The sequence below is a fragment of the Oryza glaberrima genome, chromosome 2 (genome assembly GCF_000147395.1).
Source record: "Oryza glaberrima chromosome 2, OglaRS2, whole genome shotgun sequence".
Classification (NCBI taxonomy): Eukaryota; Viridiplantae; Streptophyta; class Magnoliopsida; order Poales; family Poaceae; genus Oryza; species Oryza glaberrima.
This window is the reverse complement of record NC_068327.1, coordinates 12,814,602-12,835,724: the sequence shown is the minus strand read 5'-3', so window position 1 is coordinate 12,835,724 and position 21,123 is coordinate 12,814,602. Positions and strand designations below refer to the sequence as shown.

The window sequence follows — 21,123 nt, the reverse complement described above, 5'->3', positions numbered from 1 at the left end:
GCTGTGCCGTCATGGTGGAGATGACCGGTGCCGAGCACTGCACAACTCCAGCGGCAGTGGTCCTCTCCTCGAACTCCCCATCCCTTCTTCCCCCATCTTAATTCCTAACGTGTTGTACAGGTGTGGTGCACCTTTCTTTCCTTATACTGAGTTAGGAATAAGTTCATATGAGGTCCCTTAATTTTACACCGAATTCAATTTTCGTCCTTGAACCCCAAAACCAGATACAACCGGTCCTCGAACTATTAAAACCGGTGCAAACGAGGTCCCTTGGCGGTTTTGAAAGCGGATTTGGCTGACGTGGTGCCTACGTGGCTGGTTTGACTAGGTCTCTATCCCACGTGGCATTGACGTGGCAATGGCGTGGCAATTATATCTAAAAAAATAATAAAAATCGTGGGCCCACATGTCAGCCACACAAAAAAATAATTTAAAAATGGTGGGACCCACATGCCAGGTAAAAAATATGGTGGGCCCCCACATGTCATCTCCTCTAAGCCACCTGCAGCACCAAGCAAAAAACGCCTCCACGCTACATGGGCGCCGCCTCCGCGCACAGCCGAATCTGCTGCAGCTGCTTCCGCCTCACTCACGGCCGGCGCCCGGCAGAGCGTGGCCAAGCCGCTGGGTACCCGCGCCGCCACGCTGACCTCCCCTTCCACCGAGGCCACCACCGCCGCGCTGCGTAGGGCGCCGCCTCCTCGCGTGGCTGCCTCTTGGACGCCGACCCCCGCATCGGCCGTCGTCGTCGCGCCATCCTTCCAGGGCCGGCTCGCCATTAGCGCCGCCATCCCCCACCGCCGCCTCAGCCTTCGCCAGCCATACCGCCGCCACAGCCGCCGCCTCGCTGGGTCGAGCGTCGGTCGCGTGGTCGCCTCCTCCGCGCCGTGGTTCGCCCAGCCCCGCGGCGACCTCCTCAACCTCGTCGCCTTCTCCAACTCCATGGAGATAGAAGGAACAGCCGGCCGAGGCGGCGAGCCATGGGAGGGCGAGAGGAGGCGGCGTCGTCGTATAAGGCTGCATGGCTTGGGGCGAAGGCCGGTGGAGGCGGAGGACGGCGGCCGCACAAGAGAACATGTGGGGAGAGGGAGATGACTTGTGGCGCCGGATGTAGGTGGCGACGTCGGTGTCGGAGTGGCCGTCAAACACGGCGAAGAGGTCGACCTCGTTGCCGTCCTCTAGGCAGCGAAACTCGGCGGCGACCTACTCCTCTCCCTCCTCCTCCTCCAGCCACCTCCGCCGCCCGCGCCCTGCCGCCGCCGCTGCTCCGCCCACGCCCTCCGCTCCTCGTGGGCCCCTTCGCTCGCGGCCTGCTGCAGCCACCGCTCCGCCGATGCTTCGGCCGCCGCCATCGTCGTTGGCATGTTGCGGCATGATGAGGAAGGAGAGGGAGAGCCGAATGGGAAGAGGGAGATGACACGTGGGGCCCACCATATTTATTTTTTAGCTGATATGTGGGCCCCACCATTTTAAAATTATTTTTTATGTTGCTGACATGTGGGCCCACGATTTTAATTATTTTTCCGAGATATAATTGCTACATCAATGCCACGTGGGACGGAGACCTAGTCGAACCAGCTACGTAGGCGCCACGTCAGCCAAAACCGCCTTCAAAACCACCGAGGGACCTCGTTTGTACCGGTTTTGATAGTTCGGGGACCGGTTGTATCTGGTTTTGGGGTTAAAGGACGAAAATTGGATTTGGTGTAAAATTAAGGGACCTCAGATGAACTTATTCCACTGAGTTATGGTTGTGGGTCTTCTAGTGATGCTAGCTATTTGGTTCTGGGGCTTCCTATCTCGCGCCCGCGCGCCAGGAGGCCAAGTCGCGCACGTGGGCCCGGCCCACTCTCCCCTAGCGCTCTCTCTTCTCTTTCCTTCGGTTTTTTCTCTCTCTCTATCTCTTCCCAATTTCCCATCGCTGTTTCCAGTCCGAGGGAGAGGAGCGGCGACGACAGGCGGCTCCCCTCCAGCGCTGGCTCCGGCGAGCCCGCTCCTCCTTCCTCCAAAGAGTCCTCTCCTCCTCCCTCCGGTAACAGGTTCCCCCCCCCCCCCCCCGTGCCGCCGCCCCGGCATCACCGGCGCCGAAAGGCATCAACGTGCCGGCGCGGCCCCGGCCGGCCGGCCTCCTCCCCTTTGCCTCGCTTTGCTCCCGCTACCATCACCGGCCCACCGCCCGCGGCCGACCCCACGGCGCCGCCTCGCCGCCCGCCCTTGTCCGCCACCCACCGCCGGTCCGCCGCCTCCTAGGTCCTCTCTCCAAACCCGATCCCCCACTTCCCCCTCCCCAGCGCCACCTTCCCCCACCCCACCCCACGCCGTCGCTGTTCCTCCCCTCCCGGCCTCTTCCGCTCACCTCTCCATCGCCTCGGTCTCGCAGCTTCCGCCTCAGTCTCCCCGACTTCCCGTTGTCCGTCGCCAACCGAGGTGCCGAGCCACTGCCGTCATTTGCCCTCCCGGCTGCTCAATCCACGGAGCGGCAGAGGGTCGAGGAACCGCCGCGACAAGGCACCACGGCCACCGCAAGGCAGACGCCGAGGCGCCATCGGCCGCTGGCACCGGGATCCCATGACCCCTGACCAGCCAGCTTAATTAATTTTGTGCTCTCGAAAACTCGGTAATCTTCTTTCGCTACTCCAAAAATTTTGATTCAGGAATTAGTAAGAGTGATTCAATTCTAGAGATATATGCACTCTTTCAGAGTCACTGCTGTATTAGGACTGCCACATCAATCAAAAATGTATTCTGCAAATATTGTTTACTGCTGTGTTGGGATCTGGCTTTGCGTTTCCAATTTTAATTTCAGTGGTACAAGAACTAATTGTCTGCAAATACATTTCTTGCGCATCATACATGACAGGTGAGCTCTAATTTTAATGCCATACAACATTGCTTTCATTTGAATTAAAATAGTAATCGGAGCAATGCACCCTTTCACAATTAAGTTCTATCAATGCAAAATTTGATAATCATGTTTCTTTTTGAGAAAAAAATTATAATCATGTTGAATTTTTTTTGAGGGCTTTGGTATAGGTTGTTTCTATTTCTATCTAAAGTCATAGTGATAAAATTAGCATGTGTGGTATCCAACGCAGATTTATCAACATGTATATGGGATTTATGGTGTTCGAAAAATTTTGGTATGTAATATGAACTTGTGATTTGTGAAGTAGGACTACTAAACGAAAAATTCCTAGCTACGCCACTGCCTCCTGCCCATTGCCAGAGGCGCGGCGGCGGCGGCGGCGGCGAAGAGTCCCGTGAGCGCCTCCTAGATGGGGCTGCTCAGCATCATCCGGAAGATCAAGCGCAAGGAGAAGGAGATGCGCATCCTCATGGTGTAGGTGCCCCCCTCCACCCCCAGAGTTTCTTTTGCGATTCTGTGGGCAATCCTTCTCTCTCCATTCCGGATCTGGCGCTTGAGCGGTTCGTTCCTCTGTAGATTTCTTGATTTTTTGTGCCTGATGCTGTCTGGGGAATCTATGGGTTCACCCGCAGGGGGCTGGATAACTCGGGGAAGACGACGATCGTGCTCAAGATCAATGGGGAGGATACCGGCGTCATCAGCCCCACCCTCGGCTTCAACATCAAGACCATCAAGTACCACAAGTATGAGTCCCATCGGTCCTCTTCTGTTGCTCTTACTGCTGCATTATTATGATGTAAACTTGCTTTCGGTAAGGTGATTTTTTCATGTGAAATGATGGGCATAACCATTAAATGGATACAAGGTGACACATTTCATCGTTGATATAATTTAGTTGCATCTTCTATATGCTGAATTTGACATGTCTTCATTTTCAAGTTAGATGAACTTTCACCTGATATGATCCAGTGAGCACCCACCTGACAATGGTTTTTTTTTTCTCAAAGGGAATCATGTGATGTTGGAGTGTTCCTATTTTTTTTTCCATCAAAATGGTGTACAGATCCTATTTAGGACCATCAAAATGGTGTACAGATCCTATTTAGGACAAAACCTTGCAGCAAGGGAGAAATTCGATAATTCATCTATACCACGTAATTTTAAAGCTTGTTAAATCGTGAAATAAAAAGGCATAGGCTAGTGGTCTGATAGATCAGTTTTGCCAGTTGCTTCATTCGAAATGTGAATCTTATGTGTTCTTTTGTAATATATCGCATGACCATTCACATTAATTGGGGAAGAATATACAAAAGATTACATGTAGGGAGCTAGGGACCTCACCACAGAAAAAACTTAACTCAGGTGCTAGAGCTAAATTAGAGTGAGTTCACGGTTTTTGGTTAAGTACCTGATTTTTTTCCCCTCAGGCTTGCATTTCTTCAATCTGAAGTGCCCCTGTTTTAGTGCATTCCGATGATGTTAGTCACATTGTTGTCAACAAACAACACAAAGGTAGATACAAAAGTCTCATGTTCAATGCAGCCACTCACTGATCATTGCATCAGCCAAAACACTAGGCATAGCAATTCCATTTGTATTACTTCAGGGTGGAAATTAATGAATAATGTTTGTTTTGTCATTGTGGCAGGTACTCATTGAACATATGGGATATCGGTGGACAGAAGACTATCCGATCTTACTGGAGGAATTACTTTGAGCAAACTGATGGACTAGTTTGGGTGGTTGATAGTTCAGACATTAGGAGGCTTGATGATTGCCGTGCTGAACTCCACAATCTCTTGAAAGAAGAGGTACTATTTCTAGGCCACCAAATGACAGGATCTAATTATGTCCTTCATTGATTGCAGCTGATTGTTGTCGCAAGGATGTTTTCTAATAAGTACAGAAAACGAATTAGTATGGCATATAGATGTCCCTTTTCTTTAGTTTTAGGAGCGGTCTATGTTTATATCAGAAAGCAGTTTGGTTCTCTCCAATTGGACACTGAACTCAAAGCATTTGAGCAAAATTTATGTTGCTCAGCTTCTACATTGGTTTCAGACCTCTCTTTTTCAACTTATTCTCATTAGCTTTGTATTTTACTAAGTGGTTACCAATATAACACTAAGTGGATGTGCAATGTGTACCTTGACCGTTATGCTCACAGCTGAAATGCATCACTGAATAAACATCCATTTGGCATTTGGCCTCACAATTTCACCCTTTTCAAACTGCACTATCATTGAAAAATGCTTTATACTTTTATTTGTCAGAGACTAGCAGGAGCTTCATTGCTGGTGTTTGCAAATAAGCAAGATATTCAAGGCGCTCTCAAACCTTCTGAAATTGCTAAGGTAAGCAGATTTTATTCATCCTTTATAATAAGATCTATCATTCATTCTTTATCTTACAGGTTTTTTCTGCAACATAAGCTTAGACAAATATAGTTGTTTCTGGTATATTGATTTTTCAATATTAGTTGACAGTCACATGGTTTGTAATTCTTGCCCTAAGAAAATTGTTGTACAGTTAGCAAAAGATACTTAATTTTGACACTAAAGTTCATTTGGGATCCTCAGTAATACCTTCCATTGTTTTTAAGGCGTCGCCATAGCGTCGCGAAGGCGCATGGCGCTCTGCTGGCTCCAGGGCGTCCTGACGCCATACCAGCCAGTGTCTGGCGACCCCAATCTCATGCCAGGAGAGAATAGGGGGATTATGGCGACCCCAATCCCATGCCAGGAGAGAAGAGGGGGTTATGGTGACCCAAAACATCACCAAAAGAAAGAAAGAGAGAGGGAGAGAGGATTCCATCTTATCTGGAACCCTAGCAGCAGCGACGACGTCTCAGTATCCACGACTCCCATAACCATCAGCTCTGGATGCGGCAGATCTGTTTCCCTCACCTCCCTGCTGCCATCCTCACTGCTCCATTCACCTCTTCCTTCCTCTGCTCGGCTTGGCTCCTGTTTCCTTCCTCTTTTCTTCGCTTGGTTTTCTCATGTGGCGGCGGCTGTGGACATCTGATGCACGATGCTTTTAGGGTATAGATGTTTAACCTAATAGGTTATTGGGCTTTGTGGGCCGGTATGAGGGTTGGTTTGATGGGCTGTTTTGCCATTTTTTATATTTTCCATACCAGATTATTCCCTATTTTTCCTCTGATCGCTAGCAGAGTTATTCTTAGGGCGTCGCCACGCCATACCACTATACCGCAATAGCGTTGAGGCGGGTGTGCAGCGCCTTAGCTCGCCATACCGCCTTAATAACCATGATACCTTCACATATGTATGCCTTAACTCTGCCATTTTCTGGGTTATTGTAGCTGTCCATTAATGATCCTTCTTCATTTCTGTTATCTAAGAATTCAGAGCCTATAAAAACTAAAATAAGAGCCCATGAAATTCTAGTGCATTCAAATTCTTATAGCATAATCCATCGTGAAATGACTGAACTGAGGAATAGTGTTGCTGGTGAGCAAAATATCATAAACCTGTGTAACACTCTCCTTCCACTTCTGTATGACGTTGGTTACTTCAAAAATGAACTATGAAACATCATATATATAAATGATATGTAGCATACATTTCTTGATTACTGTTATTCTTAAGTTGATCAAGTCACAATACGGAATATATGAATCATAGGTTTTCAAAATTTACAATGACTGTTATTCTTTATGACTTGAAAGTCATAGATTTTCAAAATTTACTTGAACTAAATTAGATGATACTAGAAGGGGTTTGTAATATCATGTCTGCTCCATCATTCGTTACCCTTTCAGCTTCATTTGTTTTATATGAGTGGTAAAAATTTTATATGAGCATCTCAATTTGTAATCTTACAGTATTGCTCTGGTAGCAAGTGATCAGCAAAACCACTGCCTGTGCATCTCGCTGCTGATACGATGTTCTGAAAGTTGAAAGTATAGCTTTTGTCAGGGTTGAACGCTGACTCTTCTATCTGGAAATGAATGTGTTGGTGTGGTAACATGCTCCTGTACTGTGTAGTACGCCCTTTAGTGTTAGTGTGGCCAAACATTTTCAGATGTAGATAAAAGCCTCTGCACTGTTCTAAGAGCCAGCCGACTACCATGAACAGTTTTGACCACTGGGCGCTAGGCAAGACTAAGTCCCAACTCATGATCTACCACGATTTAGAACTTTGATTAGTCTGTATTCCATAGCTCGAAAGTATAAAAACTGAGTGGATATATAAAGGATTGAATTGGCTTGGAAATACTCACAGTATGGGATCTTGGAAACATTGGAAACTCTGAAAACCGTATACTGTATACCACTAGTTGTAACTCATACTAGCAGTATACCACTAGTTGTACCTCATACTAGCAGAGGATTTTTGGCTTGAAGTTGTGGCTTTCTCCAAGGCTGATCTACAACTTGGGTTCGCTGTTTTCAGGTACTCAATTTGGAAGCGATGGACGGAAGCCGGCACTGGCAGATCGTAGGCTGCAGCGCGCACACCGGGGAGGGCCTTCTTCAAGGTTTCGATTGGCTCGTCCAAGACATTGCATCTCGGATCTACGTGCTAGAATGATGTGAACCTCGTTTCTCTGTAGTATTTATGTGCTGGAACGATTGAACCTCATTTCTTATCAACCTCTTCGTCTTGTTCTGTAACGGTGAACTATTGGCATCATGATTTTTGAGCATGATGGTTCTGTTTTGTGCACCATGACCATCTGAAAAGTTTCATTCCTTATCGAACTGTTGATTCGTGCGTTTGCATTGTGAAGAGAGCGAACCATTGCAGTAATGTTGTGGCAAAGGGAAAATATCAAAAAGATAAAACTAGATGGGACCCCGCGCTTCGCCGCGGGTGGCTAGAGAGACAATAGAACTGAAATATTTTCTTCAAGGAATAACAGAAATAAAATTTAATTGCACTAGTAATTAGCCCGTGCTAACACTACGACAATATTTTAAAGTGCAAATTAAACAATCAAAAGCATTAAATGAGGTAGGTTTAATATTTTTAAAAACAACGATAGAGCAAGTTACTATATTATTAATTACATAACCAGGTAAGTAAAATAACACCGTGACTTCTCAATCTTTGGAAACAATCTTATTCCTAAATCCTAATGTACAACTTCATAATCTGCTAAATTCAGGTTTACAATATATAAACCATAAAAGATAGCTATTGCTATACACTTGCCACCACACATAATGTTCCTTCTATTGCAAAAGCACAACAATCTCTCTCTCTCTCTCTCTCTCTCTCTCTCTCTCTCACACACACACACATTTTTCCTCTCTCCAAATCAACAAATACATATATCTATCTCCCCTACGGAGGCACTGGCCATGTTCAACAATCAAGCCAGCACTTGCGTTGGCACCCTTTCTCGCCGCCAAAAGCCATCGTTTGTCCGATGCTAATATCATGTGATTTGATTGTACACTAAAGAAATACAAAAGGTTCTCCAATTAGTCGAAAGGTAAGAATTTTCAGCTTCGGAGAATCAATTGAGAAGTTGCAACCTCAGAATTCAAGCAATAACAGTTCAGCAGAATACTACAATGTTTATGGGTAACTCAACCTGTACAATACAACAGCATATATCAATAAATCATGTACTTCCTCCATCCAAAAGTCTAAGACATACTCCTATTTCTTTATGCACCAAGACCAATGAGCAATTAATTCATTCACTATATGATAAAATCAATGAACATGCAACCAATAAGGGCAGTCCCAACCCATAGTGTCCATAAGTAGTGTCTATGGTGCCATGTCAATAAAACATCCCAATAGAAACTACACTCCACAACCCATGATTTCTTAAAGTGGGCCATTAATAAATACATCATCTCTCTTCTCTACCAATCATATTTATTCTTCATCTATTATGAAGACACTATTCTCTCCCAATGCAAAACTTGATAGTGTCTAGTGCATAGGTTCTCGTGTTGAAGCTGTATCTTGCATGAGACCCAGTTTCTTCCTCTCTTCACTCTATCTCTTAATTAATATAGTGCCACATAAGCTAAAAGTCCTACATGGCAATATAGTTAATACCATAGACACCATCCTAGATAGAGGGTTGGGACTGCCCTAAGTACTACAATGACTACTTGGGTTCCAATAAACAATTTAATTTAGCACATGGTGACTACAAATAGGATTTAGACTTTTGGAAAAATTAAAGAATGAAATAGGTCTAAGACTTTTGGAATGAGGGAGTATCTATTAACACTCTGAATTCAACCTGTTTCTTTTTTAGTAAATTCAACTGATAAATAAATAGCTCTGTAAGTACTTCATGAAGGAAATCTGATGGCATCCCCCTTATCTAGAAAAAAACATGTTAATTTCTTAAATCATGTACTACAAGCATTTTTAGGAACAGATAGTTGCATACAAAAATGTTGAACATGATACATAGAGGAGAAACAATTTATGAACAATTATTACTTGATGCCTACCTCAAATTAGAATTGTGAACTTGGAAAGAACTAATTTGGAAGTCAAAACTATCTAATCATTATGCAATCCTATGACACGCTTTCATATTTAACTTTCATATTGCTGCCGATTTTTTTATTTTTTATTTTTATAATTCAAAGATTCAAAAAGTACTGTGTTTGACATGTAATTAGGGTAAAAAAGATACTATCCAGAAGTTATCGTGGTAATATGAGTTACTAATGCAAATATTGTGCTGACATAGAGCTAAAAATGGAGTAAATAAATTACTATTAATTACTGTTGCATATGAAACGAACTGAACCACACGTTTGCTTGACATTTATGGTAATTCTTTTACTCTAGATCAAAGGGAAGAAACAATTTTCTACTCGTGATAAGCTGGTAATTCTTTTACTTATTGAAATGAGAAGGTGGGTTTTTTTTTTACCCATAGGTGGGAGGTACAAAGAAGGGAATTTTGTAATTGTGAGAGAGTGATAATAACTCTTCTACTCGTGGATATTTGGTGGTAAATTTTTAACCCGTATGTGGGAGGTGCATCAAAGGTGACAAAAAGGGACCGGAGGGACAGATGAGGCGCGCCACGGCCCTAGTAGCGCCCAACGCGCTAATTAGCGCCACCGTTTGTTATAGATATTTACTAACTTTTTATACAATTTGGCCAGTCTTAAAATTTGTATGATATGATACGTATGAAACAGAAGGTAACTTTCTAAGTATTACCACTGATTTTATTGTCCTGCCGTCTCATGTGTTGACCCGGGTTTGATATTGTGAAGGGTGTCTGCAGTAGTTAAGTGTCATACTGTCTTATACTCGTCTGTTCGGATGTTCCTAGTTCAAAACTCTAAATTTACCACTAGTAAAATGGTCGTCCTGTAGTGTATCTTGACTGCAGTTATTCCAATGCTGAGACCAATAGCACTAACATGTTCTCCACATAACATGACATGATTGCTGGCAAAATTGCATGTAAACTGGCTGACCATCCACAATCAAATTTTGCATGAAAGCTAGGAAGATTAATCGCACATAGCATTGGTCTTTGGCGTACAAGAAGAAAGACAGACAAAGTTTCAATAGTTACAACCCCTGCCACTGATTATTTTTCTACAGACAGGGTAACACCAAACTATACTTTGCAGACATATTGTACAACTTTGCTCTGCCCAAACACCTAGTGGGGGATCTTCGAGACACTTGCTGTGTCAACATAAGAATGATTTTACAGCCATTGAGGAGGCACTGGGAGGTATCTGCCTCCTCAAGGACAGTAAAAGAATCTCATCAATATAAGCTGTTGCTTATTTGATTGTCCACTGGTAAACTTAGAGTTGGACTTGCGAGCTATGCAAGACTGTAAGCAATAGGCAGAGTACAGAGTTCATACACCCTTAGAACCTGGGATGTCGACCCACTGAAGCTGGAGCTCAATTTCCCCGCATTCCACATCCCTTAGTCTGAGAACCACGTCTTGCTTCACCTTCCCCTCAGAGATATATATCGTGCTCTCTTCAGCTAGGCAGTTCTGTCTATTGGGTACCACTTTCTTCACAACCGTGTTGTCAGCAACACCCTCAATCTTCATCTTGACAACCTCCACCAATGGGCGGATGTCCAGCTCCGCATTGCCCATTGCATCATCGATGAATGTGTCTTTGTCATACACTTCCTGTTCAGGACCAAAATATAACTATATATCAGAACCACTCTTTGGTCAAAGAATTATTTATCAAATCATATTATTTGGGCCTATTTGGTTCACTATCCTACCAATTCTTTGGTAGCACCAAAATCTAGACAAGTTTTGGCACTACCAATAATTTGGTAGGGTAAGTTTATATTGGCCAAGTTTGGTTTGCTACCAAACGTAGAGCTAAATTGTGATACTATAGTGGAGAATATTCTAGATTGCTACCAAATTTAGTATAGATATTATCAAATAGTTGGCTTCAAATTAAATGAATTATTATAGATACTAATATACTCCTATTCAAGCTACCAAAATATTGGTAGGGCACATTTCAGTAGCAATCCAAAACAGTCCTTAGAGAGGACGGCGTTAGCCTGACCATGGTATTGGTAAGCCACTTAGCGGCCTCTGACCAGCCACTATATCTCCAACAGATCAGAATATTCTTTAGTATCTACTTGTTCTGGTAAATATTAATGAGCCTTGTACTACTCTGATGGAGTGCTAATTAGTCTTTATTCAGAAAATTAATATTCTAAATTCAGCCATGGAGGCAGGTAGGAGTATACTCAACTCAAGAAGATATATATAAATAAATGTTTGCTATATTTCAATTCACCAACAAGAAAACATCAGATTTAGTCCCTTGCTTAACAGTTACTCAAGCAAATAAGAAGTAAGAATATTACTTAGACAAGATTTGGTGCTTGTATGCAGAACAGATAATTTAGTCCGATTAGAATGGCGTCCGATAGAGAGCTAGCTATAAAAATTACAACTCCTCCTACTTGGTTTTAGCATTTGAAGTGATGTGGCCGTCTAGTTGATTACGCTTGCCAATCAGTATAACAATCCAACTGACAATCCACTTTAAATACCAAAATGTTTATTATCCATTGTTTCCCGAGAAATGGCATAGTAAGAAAATACTCGTGAAGTTTTCATTTTTATTTGTTTGTGTAGCACAACAAGAAAGAAAAGGGCGAAGTGAAAAGGAAAGGGGATATATACCAGTCTAACAGGAACTGCTGGATCTTCAATCGAGAGGGTGAGTTCATCGTTCCACTCCGGATTGGTAGTCTTTTTTATGACTCGTGTCTTCAACTTCTGCGAAATGTTAGCAAATATCATCATAGTTAGCAGGCGAACAAAAAAAAAACAAGCAGCAAAAGGTACACAATACATGAACAATTAACCAGGGTAGAAAGAAAAATGGCGAGAGAGAGAGAGAGAGAGAGAGAGAGAGAGAGAGAGAGAGAGAGAGAGAGATTGAAATTCAACAAGATCCCTTTTTGTTCACCTCTTTCCAGCCAAAAATAATAAAAAAAAAATGAAATTCACAAATCAGACATCGCCTGAACACGATAAACCTCTGGACCAAAATAACACAACACAGCGGTGAAAAGGGGAAGAAGAAGAAAGAGCGGGTGCAAGTCCCGACCTGCTTGCCCATGCGGACGATGACGTAGGGGTCGCTGGAGCGGAGGTCGCGGACGGCGAGGTTGACGCCCCTCACCACCCGCACCTTCACCAGCCCAACCAGATGCCCCAACATGGCGGTGGCGGCTTTCCCTCTCCCTCTCCCTCTCGCTCTCGCTGGATGATGGATCTCCAGAAAGAATCTGTGAATCGGAGATGGATATGCTTGATGGCCCTCCTCCTCCTCCTCGTGCTCCTCTATATAAAAGCACCCTCTAATCCAATCCAACTGCCCCCTTGCTGCTCGTCTCTGGTCAAGTCAGCAACAGCGACCGCCCGGCCGGCCAACGGCGGCAGCGGAACGGAGCGGAGCGCGTCAGCTGTTTCCCCCGCGTTGGCCTCCCCCTGTTACCACTGCCCCAAGTAGATTAGATTAGCGCTTGAGAAAGTGGACTCGCTACTCCTTATCGCCTCTCCGTTCGGTCCTCTTCCTGTTATATAGTAGTAGTATAGTCGAGTAGGTCTGCACAGTCCACTCCACTACGGTCCCCATCGTTTGGCTTATTTCCTAATAAGCCAAAACGGCTTATTAGAAAATAAAAATGAATTTATAGGTAAAACTTTTATAAATGTGTTATTCGTGACTTAAAGCCAATTTTGTAAAAGAAACTACGTTGAAAATATCTCAAAATCAATCTCAAAATTAAGCTTGAAAATTTAAAATTTGGTTTTTTCTTTGGCTGATTAGGCCATCCGATGGGAGCCTACAATCCAAACCCGGCCTTGTGCGATTTGGCCTTGCTTACGCGCTACCGGTACAAGGTTTGTTTGATCGGGTCGCCGTCCGCTTGTTTTGGACGGGAGAAGCAACCGGGCGGGACGGCGGCGGCGCTGACTGGATCCCGCACGCTCCCCTCCTATGTTCCCTATTTCTCCCGTCACAGCACAGGGACATAGGGTTGTTTTGGTTTGAAGCCCTACCAAAATTTTGGTAATGTCAAATATTAGATAAATTTTGGCACTACCAAAATTTTAATAGGGTTATGTTGTTTCTAACTCTATTGAATTGGTAAGATTTGGCCTCAATGCAAATAGCTAACAAGTACTATTTAAAACTACTAAATAATTGGTAGGGCAAGAATTGGCTTTAATCCAAACATGCCCATAGTACACCCCTGTTTGGCAAGTAGAAACGGCCTACTGATAGCGGAGCCATTCGCGGCCGTAGTTTCCTCCTCGTGGTCGTGAGGGATGCGCGTCGTCGGGTGCGGCAGATTTTCGAAGAAAGCGAGCCCCGTCGTCGTCTCGTCTGACGCCGTGACGCGCCTTTCCTTTTGTTGCGTCGGCCTACATAACATTCCAGATGACTTTGCGGTTGGATTTTGGAACCCTTGCGGATGGTAGAGTGGGCCCATGTGTCACGGAGACATTCGTCTTTGATTTCGTAGCACCGAAGGAAAAGAAGAAAAAAGAGTTGGTAGTCTCTAGATGATCGAAAATTGTCTCAACATCGGACATCATCATCAGCGTCCACACTAATAATTAACACAGTGCTACTCCAATGACACAAGCACATGGGGATACCTTCCCTTCCGTTGGGCAGAGCTCCTTTTCCCAAGTGTTTGTTAACAATGTTAAGCAAAAATACTAAGCAATGACGTTAGAGTAGACTGACCATGCCGAGTCTTTAGACTATTCACTACTATTGTACTGTACTAATAATAACTAAATAATTTGAGTAAAAATACTAAAGCAATGACGTTGAGTAGGTAGACCGAGCTTGCCGAGTCTATGCCGTTGTGTAGTGTACTAAATAATCTGAGTATTGTTTAGCAGGCTTAAACGTGTGCATTAAAGTGTGATAGCTCCCGCACGCACTCCCTAATAAGACCTCAGATCTTTCGATGATATTCTACATTGCGCAGAAGATTCATGCGCGTCATAGTGTGTATCTATGGTTACGAATTTTTAAGCTGTTCTAGAGGATTTTAACAATCGCGGAACTTTATACGATGATATTTGGGGTAATTGTATCCATGCCCTCACTTTAAACCTCAACTGCTGTTTTACCCCTACTTTTTAGGGTTTGTATTTTTGCCCTATCTTTTTTAACACGAACCCACCGTTTGCCCTCACTTTTAACCCCGTTAGATGGGTCCCACGGTTTTGGGTTAAAAATATACAAAGAGAAATAGAAATTTCTTTTTATGAAATATTAATTTACTGTTGTACCCTTCAGCGAATGGATAAGGATCCAAGCAAGCACGCAAGCACAGCTCTGCTCAGGTCAAGCACCGATTCAGTGCAGCGGCGTGCACGGCTAAGGCTGGCAGTGGCGTGTGTGGGCTGATGCAGCCGCTGGGTAGGCTCACACCACTTACCCACTTACCCACTTAGGCCAAACCACTTAGGAGTAAGTGGGCTAATGCGGCAAGCCCACCACGTCCAGCGGCGCCGCCACAGCCCACATCGAGGAGCATCAGAAAGAGGAGGAACGAGGAGTGAAAGAGGATTGGAACAAGTTCGTCGTTGTTGCAGCTTGAACCCTAGCTGCTACCGCCATGGATTCGATGCCGCCTCCTCCACCGCCGCCTCCGCCGCCGCCTTCACCGCCGCCTCCGCCGCCGTTCCCAGTGATCTCACAGACCTCCGCCAGCACTGCCGCTTCCAATGCGCCCTTCAAGGGACCTTCGTGGTCATCGCCGATCATGGTGGCGCATTCATCGTTGCTCGTCGCACCCACTCCGCCCGTTCTGTCATTTTCTGTGGGTGGTGCTATACTAGCTTCTGCTTCAATCCCGTCGACATCTACACAGGTGAGTTCTTGAATTCTTTCCCTTGATGCAGATGCAGTGAAAAGGAGATGCAGATGTAGTGAATTTGAGTAGGTTGAATCCAGTAGCAAGGATGTAATTTTCAGATTCAAACCATATTTAATTTTGTAAGGATATACGCATCACTTCACCTAAAAAAAAGAAGATTATCTAGTTCCTGCTTGTCTGTGATTAGTTGCTTCCGTGACATAACAATGTGCAGTTTTGATGGCTTGCCTTTACATAACATGCTTGATGGTCACCTGGGATGTAAATATGTGATATGCCTGCTTCTTTTTTCTCTAAAGTTAGTGATTAAACAACAATTTACATGTAACAACACACATGAAAACAAGTTAAAAAAATAATTTGCTTACAGTAAGTCCCCAATTCTGACAAGCCTTATGGTTAGCTCCAATGGTCAGTCGATGCCTTAGATTTTAAGCTAAGTTTAGCCTGAACACACAAGATTAGCCTTGGATAGATAAGTTTCAGCACTAAAATCATTATCTGTTTTGTTCATGAGTTTCAGAGCCCCCTAGATTTTAAGCTATGTCAATTATATAATGCAGTCGCTTGGCTATCAAATTCCTTTTATGTCAGAAGACAGTTTAAGAATCAAACAAAGTGTAGCATTGCGCCGACTAAGGACAATTTCAGAAGACAGTTTCAGGTTGCCAACCCATGTTTACCTTTTTATTTTTCCTTTTTACTGCTGTAGGTGACTCGAGAGGGAGGGGTACTGGCTTCAAATACCTCGAGGGCCAAAGCAAAGCGTAATGCCCCAACATCGAAACAACTAAAGCATTCAACAACAAAGCGGTAAAAACCAACTATGGTAACAATGGTAAGGTCTCCGGGGATTCGTATTATGATGTCACCCATGCTAAGGTCCCCAATACCACGTGCATTGTCCCCACCTCCAACACACGAGAGGTCACCATCTTCTTCCCCTGAGGAAGCAACTACACTTCAACATCGTAAGCATTTTTTTTCCAATAAAACCTTCAATTGTCAGGAAAAAATAGATTTTCAATTTTACTGCTATTTATTTAGGCAATTGATGCATTTACTGTACATTGAATATTATGTTTGATATTTTCATAAATCATAATATATGATTGATTTAAATAATTAGGTTCATCTAGAAGCAAATCAAAACGCAATTAAGGTCAACTGTTTGGAAAGACTTTGATCCGATATATGAAGGAGAGGTGCTTACAGGAGCTCAATGTGTTCATTGTGGCAAAATGTTAAAGGCTACACGAGATGCAGGGACTAGTAGTTGTCATAGACATTTACTAAAATATAAGGGCAAAGCTAGAATGGATCAAATGTATTCTCAACTGATGGGTGTATCATCTGATACATCATGTGCTGACGCCCTCACAAATTGGACATTTGATCAGCATGTGTCTCGGAGAAAGCTTTTGGAGTTAATAGTTGCTCACGAGCTACCCTTTAGCTTTGTGGAATACTCTAAGTTTAGAACTTTTGTGGCTAGTTTAAATCCATGTTTCAACCATATTTCAAGGAATACCATAAAGGCTGATTGCATTAGTGAGTATCAAAATCAGAAGGTAGACTTACAAGTGGTTTTGAGTGGCTCGAATTCTAGGCTTTCTCTCACTGCCGACATGTGGACATCAAAGCAAAAATTGGGTTATTTATGCATCACGTGTCACTTCATAGATGATAAATGGAAATTGAAGAAAAGAATTATTAGGTTTGATCTGCTATTTCACTGAATTTAGATGTCAAATCAGCTTTGTTCCCTTTTTTGTTTCCCTTTTGGATGATTCAAGACTTGGAAGTAGTTGACACTTGATAATACATCATATCCATCCTTGTGTTGCCACTGATATTCAGTATGGAGATGTGCATATGACTGTGTGCTTACATTTTGCTTAGACGGGAGCACACCTTTACTGACAGACAGATGGTGGTGTATTTCTTTCTTTGCGTTAAGTGGATTATATTTTCATGGAATTCGATGTTATGCAATTCTGTCAGTATATGCAGGGTTCCTGAGAAGTTCCTTAAGAAAGTCTGAACATTGAGGTTCTGTGCTGAATGTAGCCTCCAAATTGTCTGAATGTTGATTTATTTTATATTCTTTGCCAGCGTCAAAAAAAAATTATATTCTTTGCCATGAATTGCCCACATTTTTTTTACCAAGTTTTGGTTATACCATTCTATACTTCCTATGCAGAACTCAATTATGCAGAAATTGCAGGTTGTTTTCTCTCTTTGGTGCCTGCAGATTCTTCTGATTCTTTATGGTTAGCAGGTTGCTTGCTAATATCCTGGGATCCTGTTTTTTTTTTTGCTGGCAGTACCAAATTTTCGTCTGAACTAGTGCAAGCAACATGCATCCTTTGTTCTTTCAAATATTCACGAAGTAGTGCTTCCTGATGAAAAACTCATATATAATCATGATTTGTCAATATGCAGAACCTGAAGATTTGCAAGCGTCAACACCATCAGGCATTGAAGTAGAGCAGCTGCAATGAACAGTCTTGTGTTATTGATACAATCGTTAGTTTGATCTTCATTAGGATATTCATAATGTCCTATTATTCCACTCACATTAATATTGTAAATTCAGTGAGCAATGCAACGGTTCTGTGACTTATGTCATTCTGTTTGCCATCTTCAAAATCTTGGAGGAAATTTCGTTGTTTGGGATTGAGTGCTTAGTCTGAATTCTTCTCAAACATTTCTTGTAATTGATGCCACTGTGGTTTACTACTACTTACAAACACTAGCACAGAAATAGCAAGTTGATTATCTGATCATGCATGTTCTTTTAATGTGGGCAAAGTAGAACCAGCGGGCAGGCGGGCAAGGCCGCCAGAAGTTTGCGGGCTTGCACACGGACTGCTCGGCGCCACTAACTTGTTGCGGGCATAGCGGCCGCGGGGCAGGCACGCCGCAGCCGCGCCACTGCAGCCTTATGCACGGCGACGACGGCGGCTCCGGCGGGAGGCGCGGCGACGGCAATGGCTCTGGCGGAAGGCGCGGTGACGGCGACGGCGTGCGTGCGGGGCGGCAGTCGCGGCGAGGGCGTGCGGGCGACGGCGGCGGCGGCAGTCGTGGTGAGGGCGTGCGGGCGACGGCGGCGGCTGCGGTGAGGGCGTGCGCGCGGGGGCGGCAGTCGCGGCGAGGGCATGCGGGCGACGGCGGCGGCGGCAGCCGCGGCGAAGGCGTGCGGGCGACGGCGGCGGCCGCTGCGAGGGCGGGCGCTGGCGACGGCGGCGGGCGCCTCACTGGCTACTGCTGCTGCTCCCATGGCCGCTGGTTTCCACGCTGAGACGTTGTGTCCGCCTCCGCCTCCGCCTCCCCTCACCGTCGTCACTGCTACTGCTCCCGTGGCCGACGACGATCCCATCCTGCTCGACGTCGACGTTAGCGCCAACGTCGCCCTCCTCCCCGTCCCTTGCTCCAGGTCCTCCCCTACGCGATGTTGTTGGATGTTGATGGTATAAATGTCCTTTTGTTGTACAACTAACACCGTTATACCTTTTGTTAGAAGTAGGGGTAGCCGGCTGATTCAGATTCAAAAAGTGAGGGTAAAACTGCAAACCCTAAAAAGTGAGGGTAAAACAACAATTGGGTTTAAAAGTGGAGGCACATATGCAATTGCCCCATGATATTTTTAAGTCTAGGCACCGAGTGGCGAGTACCGACTCGATAATCTTTCTAGCAAAATCGATGTAATGGAATCAAACTCAACATATAAACACCAACGTTCGTGGGAGTGAAACGGTCTCATCTTTTCTCTTATGCTTATACTTATCAGGCAAAATTTGAATTTTCAATCGTAAATTTGGAGTTGATTTTGGTTTTTTTTCATCATAGTTTATTTTTCAGTATTTGCTTCTAGATCGTTAAGAACACGTCACTACTACATAAAAGGCAATAGGTGCCCCGGTTGGGAACCCCACAAAGATACTGGTTTTCCCAACATACACCTAGAAAGCGGTATTGATGTGAAAATCAAATAGGTGTCGATTTCTATGTCGGTTTAGAACCGGCACAAGTTTCATGAATCAAAATAAATCTTGCTGGATGCATCGACTCGAATGCATCCAACAATCCAACAATCCAATCCAAGAACACAGAGAACACTAAGTCACTAGTCACATACCGATTACTTCTTGGAATTGAATCCACAACAATTTGCCCCCCAAAATCAACCACAATCATCATCACAAAACCACAAAAGGAATCATAGAATCACAACAACATGTAAAAACATCACATAACTTCCAAGAACTTCACTCTCACCACCGTCGGAACCGCCCTGGCAACCACCATTGCTGCCGACGCCGCCACCACTGCTGGATCCACCAGCGGCCGCCGGATCTGCTGCGGGAGGGAGGCGAGAGGGAGAGGAGAAGGGGGCGGAGGGAGAGATGGAGGGGGAAAGCGAGGCGAGAGGGGGCGGAGGGAGCCGCCACCGGTGAGAGGGGCAGAGGGAGAGGAGTGGCAGGGGAGAGCGAGAGAAATGTGGATGGGGGTGGATAAGGATGGAGTATAGGGGTGTCATGCTTGGCTTGGCTCGTTTTTTTGGTGTTGGTTTTCTACATACCGACACCAATAATATATTATAGGTGTCGGTTCTTTTAAAAAACCGGTATTTATAGTATAGGTGACGGTTTTTCTTTAGAACTGACGCCTATAATTCCTGAAAGGTGCCAATTCTTTATTTTTTCCACCGCACAAAGGTGGGAACATGTCTATATGTACCAGTTTTAATTGCTGTGGCACCTATAATACCAACCTCTATTTTTTCTCTACTAGTGCGTATATAAAAGTTTTATTCACAAATTATTTTTTATTTACAAATACGTCGTTTGGCTTGGCTGAAAAAGTTTAGGGTGGCGTGAATGTACACTATCATTTTGGCATGGAGTGGGGGATATTAGTTTGGGGAGGCTTCATTCAGCCTATTATATAGGAGAGAATCCCTTATATGCAACTCCAAATTAACCGGTTTCCTTATATGCCACTTCAAATTGTTCAAATTGGCTCCTCCCTTCTATGCCACCTGTTTAAGTTTGTCCTCCCTTTTATGCCATTGTCGTTACTCCACCGTCAGTTGACCGTTAACTTTGTAGTAAAAAGATGCATTTGCCCTTGAGAGTTGGTATACAACCAATGATAGGTATTTTAGTACTAATATATCTACTGGATATAACCTATGAAAATTGATTTTTTTTTCAATCACGTGCAATTTTAGCCATCACCATCACAAATAAATTTTCAATATAAGTATGAAACATGCAGCTTTCCAACAATATTTTTAATAAAAAGAGCATTTTCCATTGGTTCTGACAAAATTTTGTCACTCAAAAAGGATTTAAAATAAATTAGTTATGATTTTTTGAAGTTTACACATTTTTTAATTGAGAGGGCATATTGGTCATTTATGAAAAAAACTAACATTTAACTAACAGTCAACAAACACTATAGTGTTGGGAGTAGTTTAAAAGGGTGGAAAAACTTAAATTTTGAGTGGTATATAAGAGAACTGATCAATTTCGAGTGGCATATAAGGGATTCTCTCCATATAGACTATAGACATTGACACTTAGGCAGCGTTAGTTCCAGTGAGTTTGTGGGAGAAAGCACATCGTTTTCCGCGTGCACGCTTCCCAAACTACTAAACGATGCGTTTTTTACAAAAGTTTTTTATAGGAAAGTTCTTTTAAAAAATCACATTAATCCATTTTTAAAATTTAAAATAGTTAATAATCAATTAATCATGAGCTAATGGCTCACCTCGTTTTGCGTATCTTCCCAATCTCCTCAATCCCTTCCTCCTCCTAATCACTATCGCATATGCATACTAAATACTTGTCAAGCTGCCG

General features: G+C 43.9%; 2 protein-coding genes across 5 annotated transcripts; one reads left to right on the top strand and one right to left on the bottom strand.

Moving 5' to 3' along the window:
* Window positions 1-1,911: 1,911 nt before the first annotated feature.
* Window positions 1,912-7,598, top strand: LOC127764181 (ADP-ribosylation factor-like protein 2). Of its 4 annotated transcripts, none has more exons than XM_052289016.1 (6): window positions 1,912-2,617; window positions 3,174-3,340; window positions 3,499-3,609; window positions 4,515-4,677; window positions 5,140-5,220; window positions 7,286-7,598. In XM_052289016.1, exons 2-6 carry the CDS (start codon window positions 3,276-3,278, stop codon window positions 7,421-7,423), a joined length of 558 nt encoding a protein of 185 aa, XP_052144976.1. In that variant the 5' UTR covers window positions 1,912-2,617; window positions 3,174-3,275; the 3' UTR covers window positions 7,424-7,598. The 4 variants fall into 4 exon arrangements, with proteins under 4 accessions (XP_052144976.1, XP_052144977.1, XP_052144978.1 ...); XM_052289017.1 differs by having other exon boundaries at window positions 3,171-3,340; XM_052289018.1 differs by lacking the exon at window positions 1,912-2,617 and adding an exon at window positions 2,624-2,860.
* Window positions 7,599-10,322: 2,724 nt separating this feature from the next.
* LOC127764696 (GTPase activating protein 1) lies at window positions 10,323-12,888 on the bottom strand. The gene is made up of 3 exons (XM_052289609.1): window positions 12,457-12,888; window positions 12,027-12,122; window positions 10,323-10,994 (listed from the first exon to the last, which is right to left on the bottom strand). The coding sequence occupies exons 1-3, from the start codon at window positions 12,568-12,570 to the stop codon at window positions 10,707-10,709; spliced, it is 498 nt and encodes a 165-aa protein (XP_052145569.1). The 5' UTR covers window positions 12,571-12,888; the 3' UTR covers window positions 10,323-10,706.
* Between the last annotated feature and the right edge of the window lie 8,235 nt (window positions 12,889-21,123).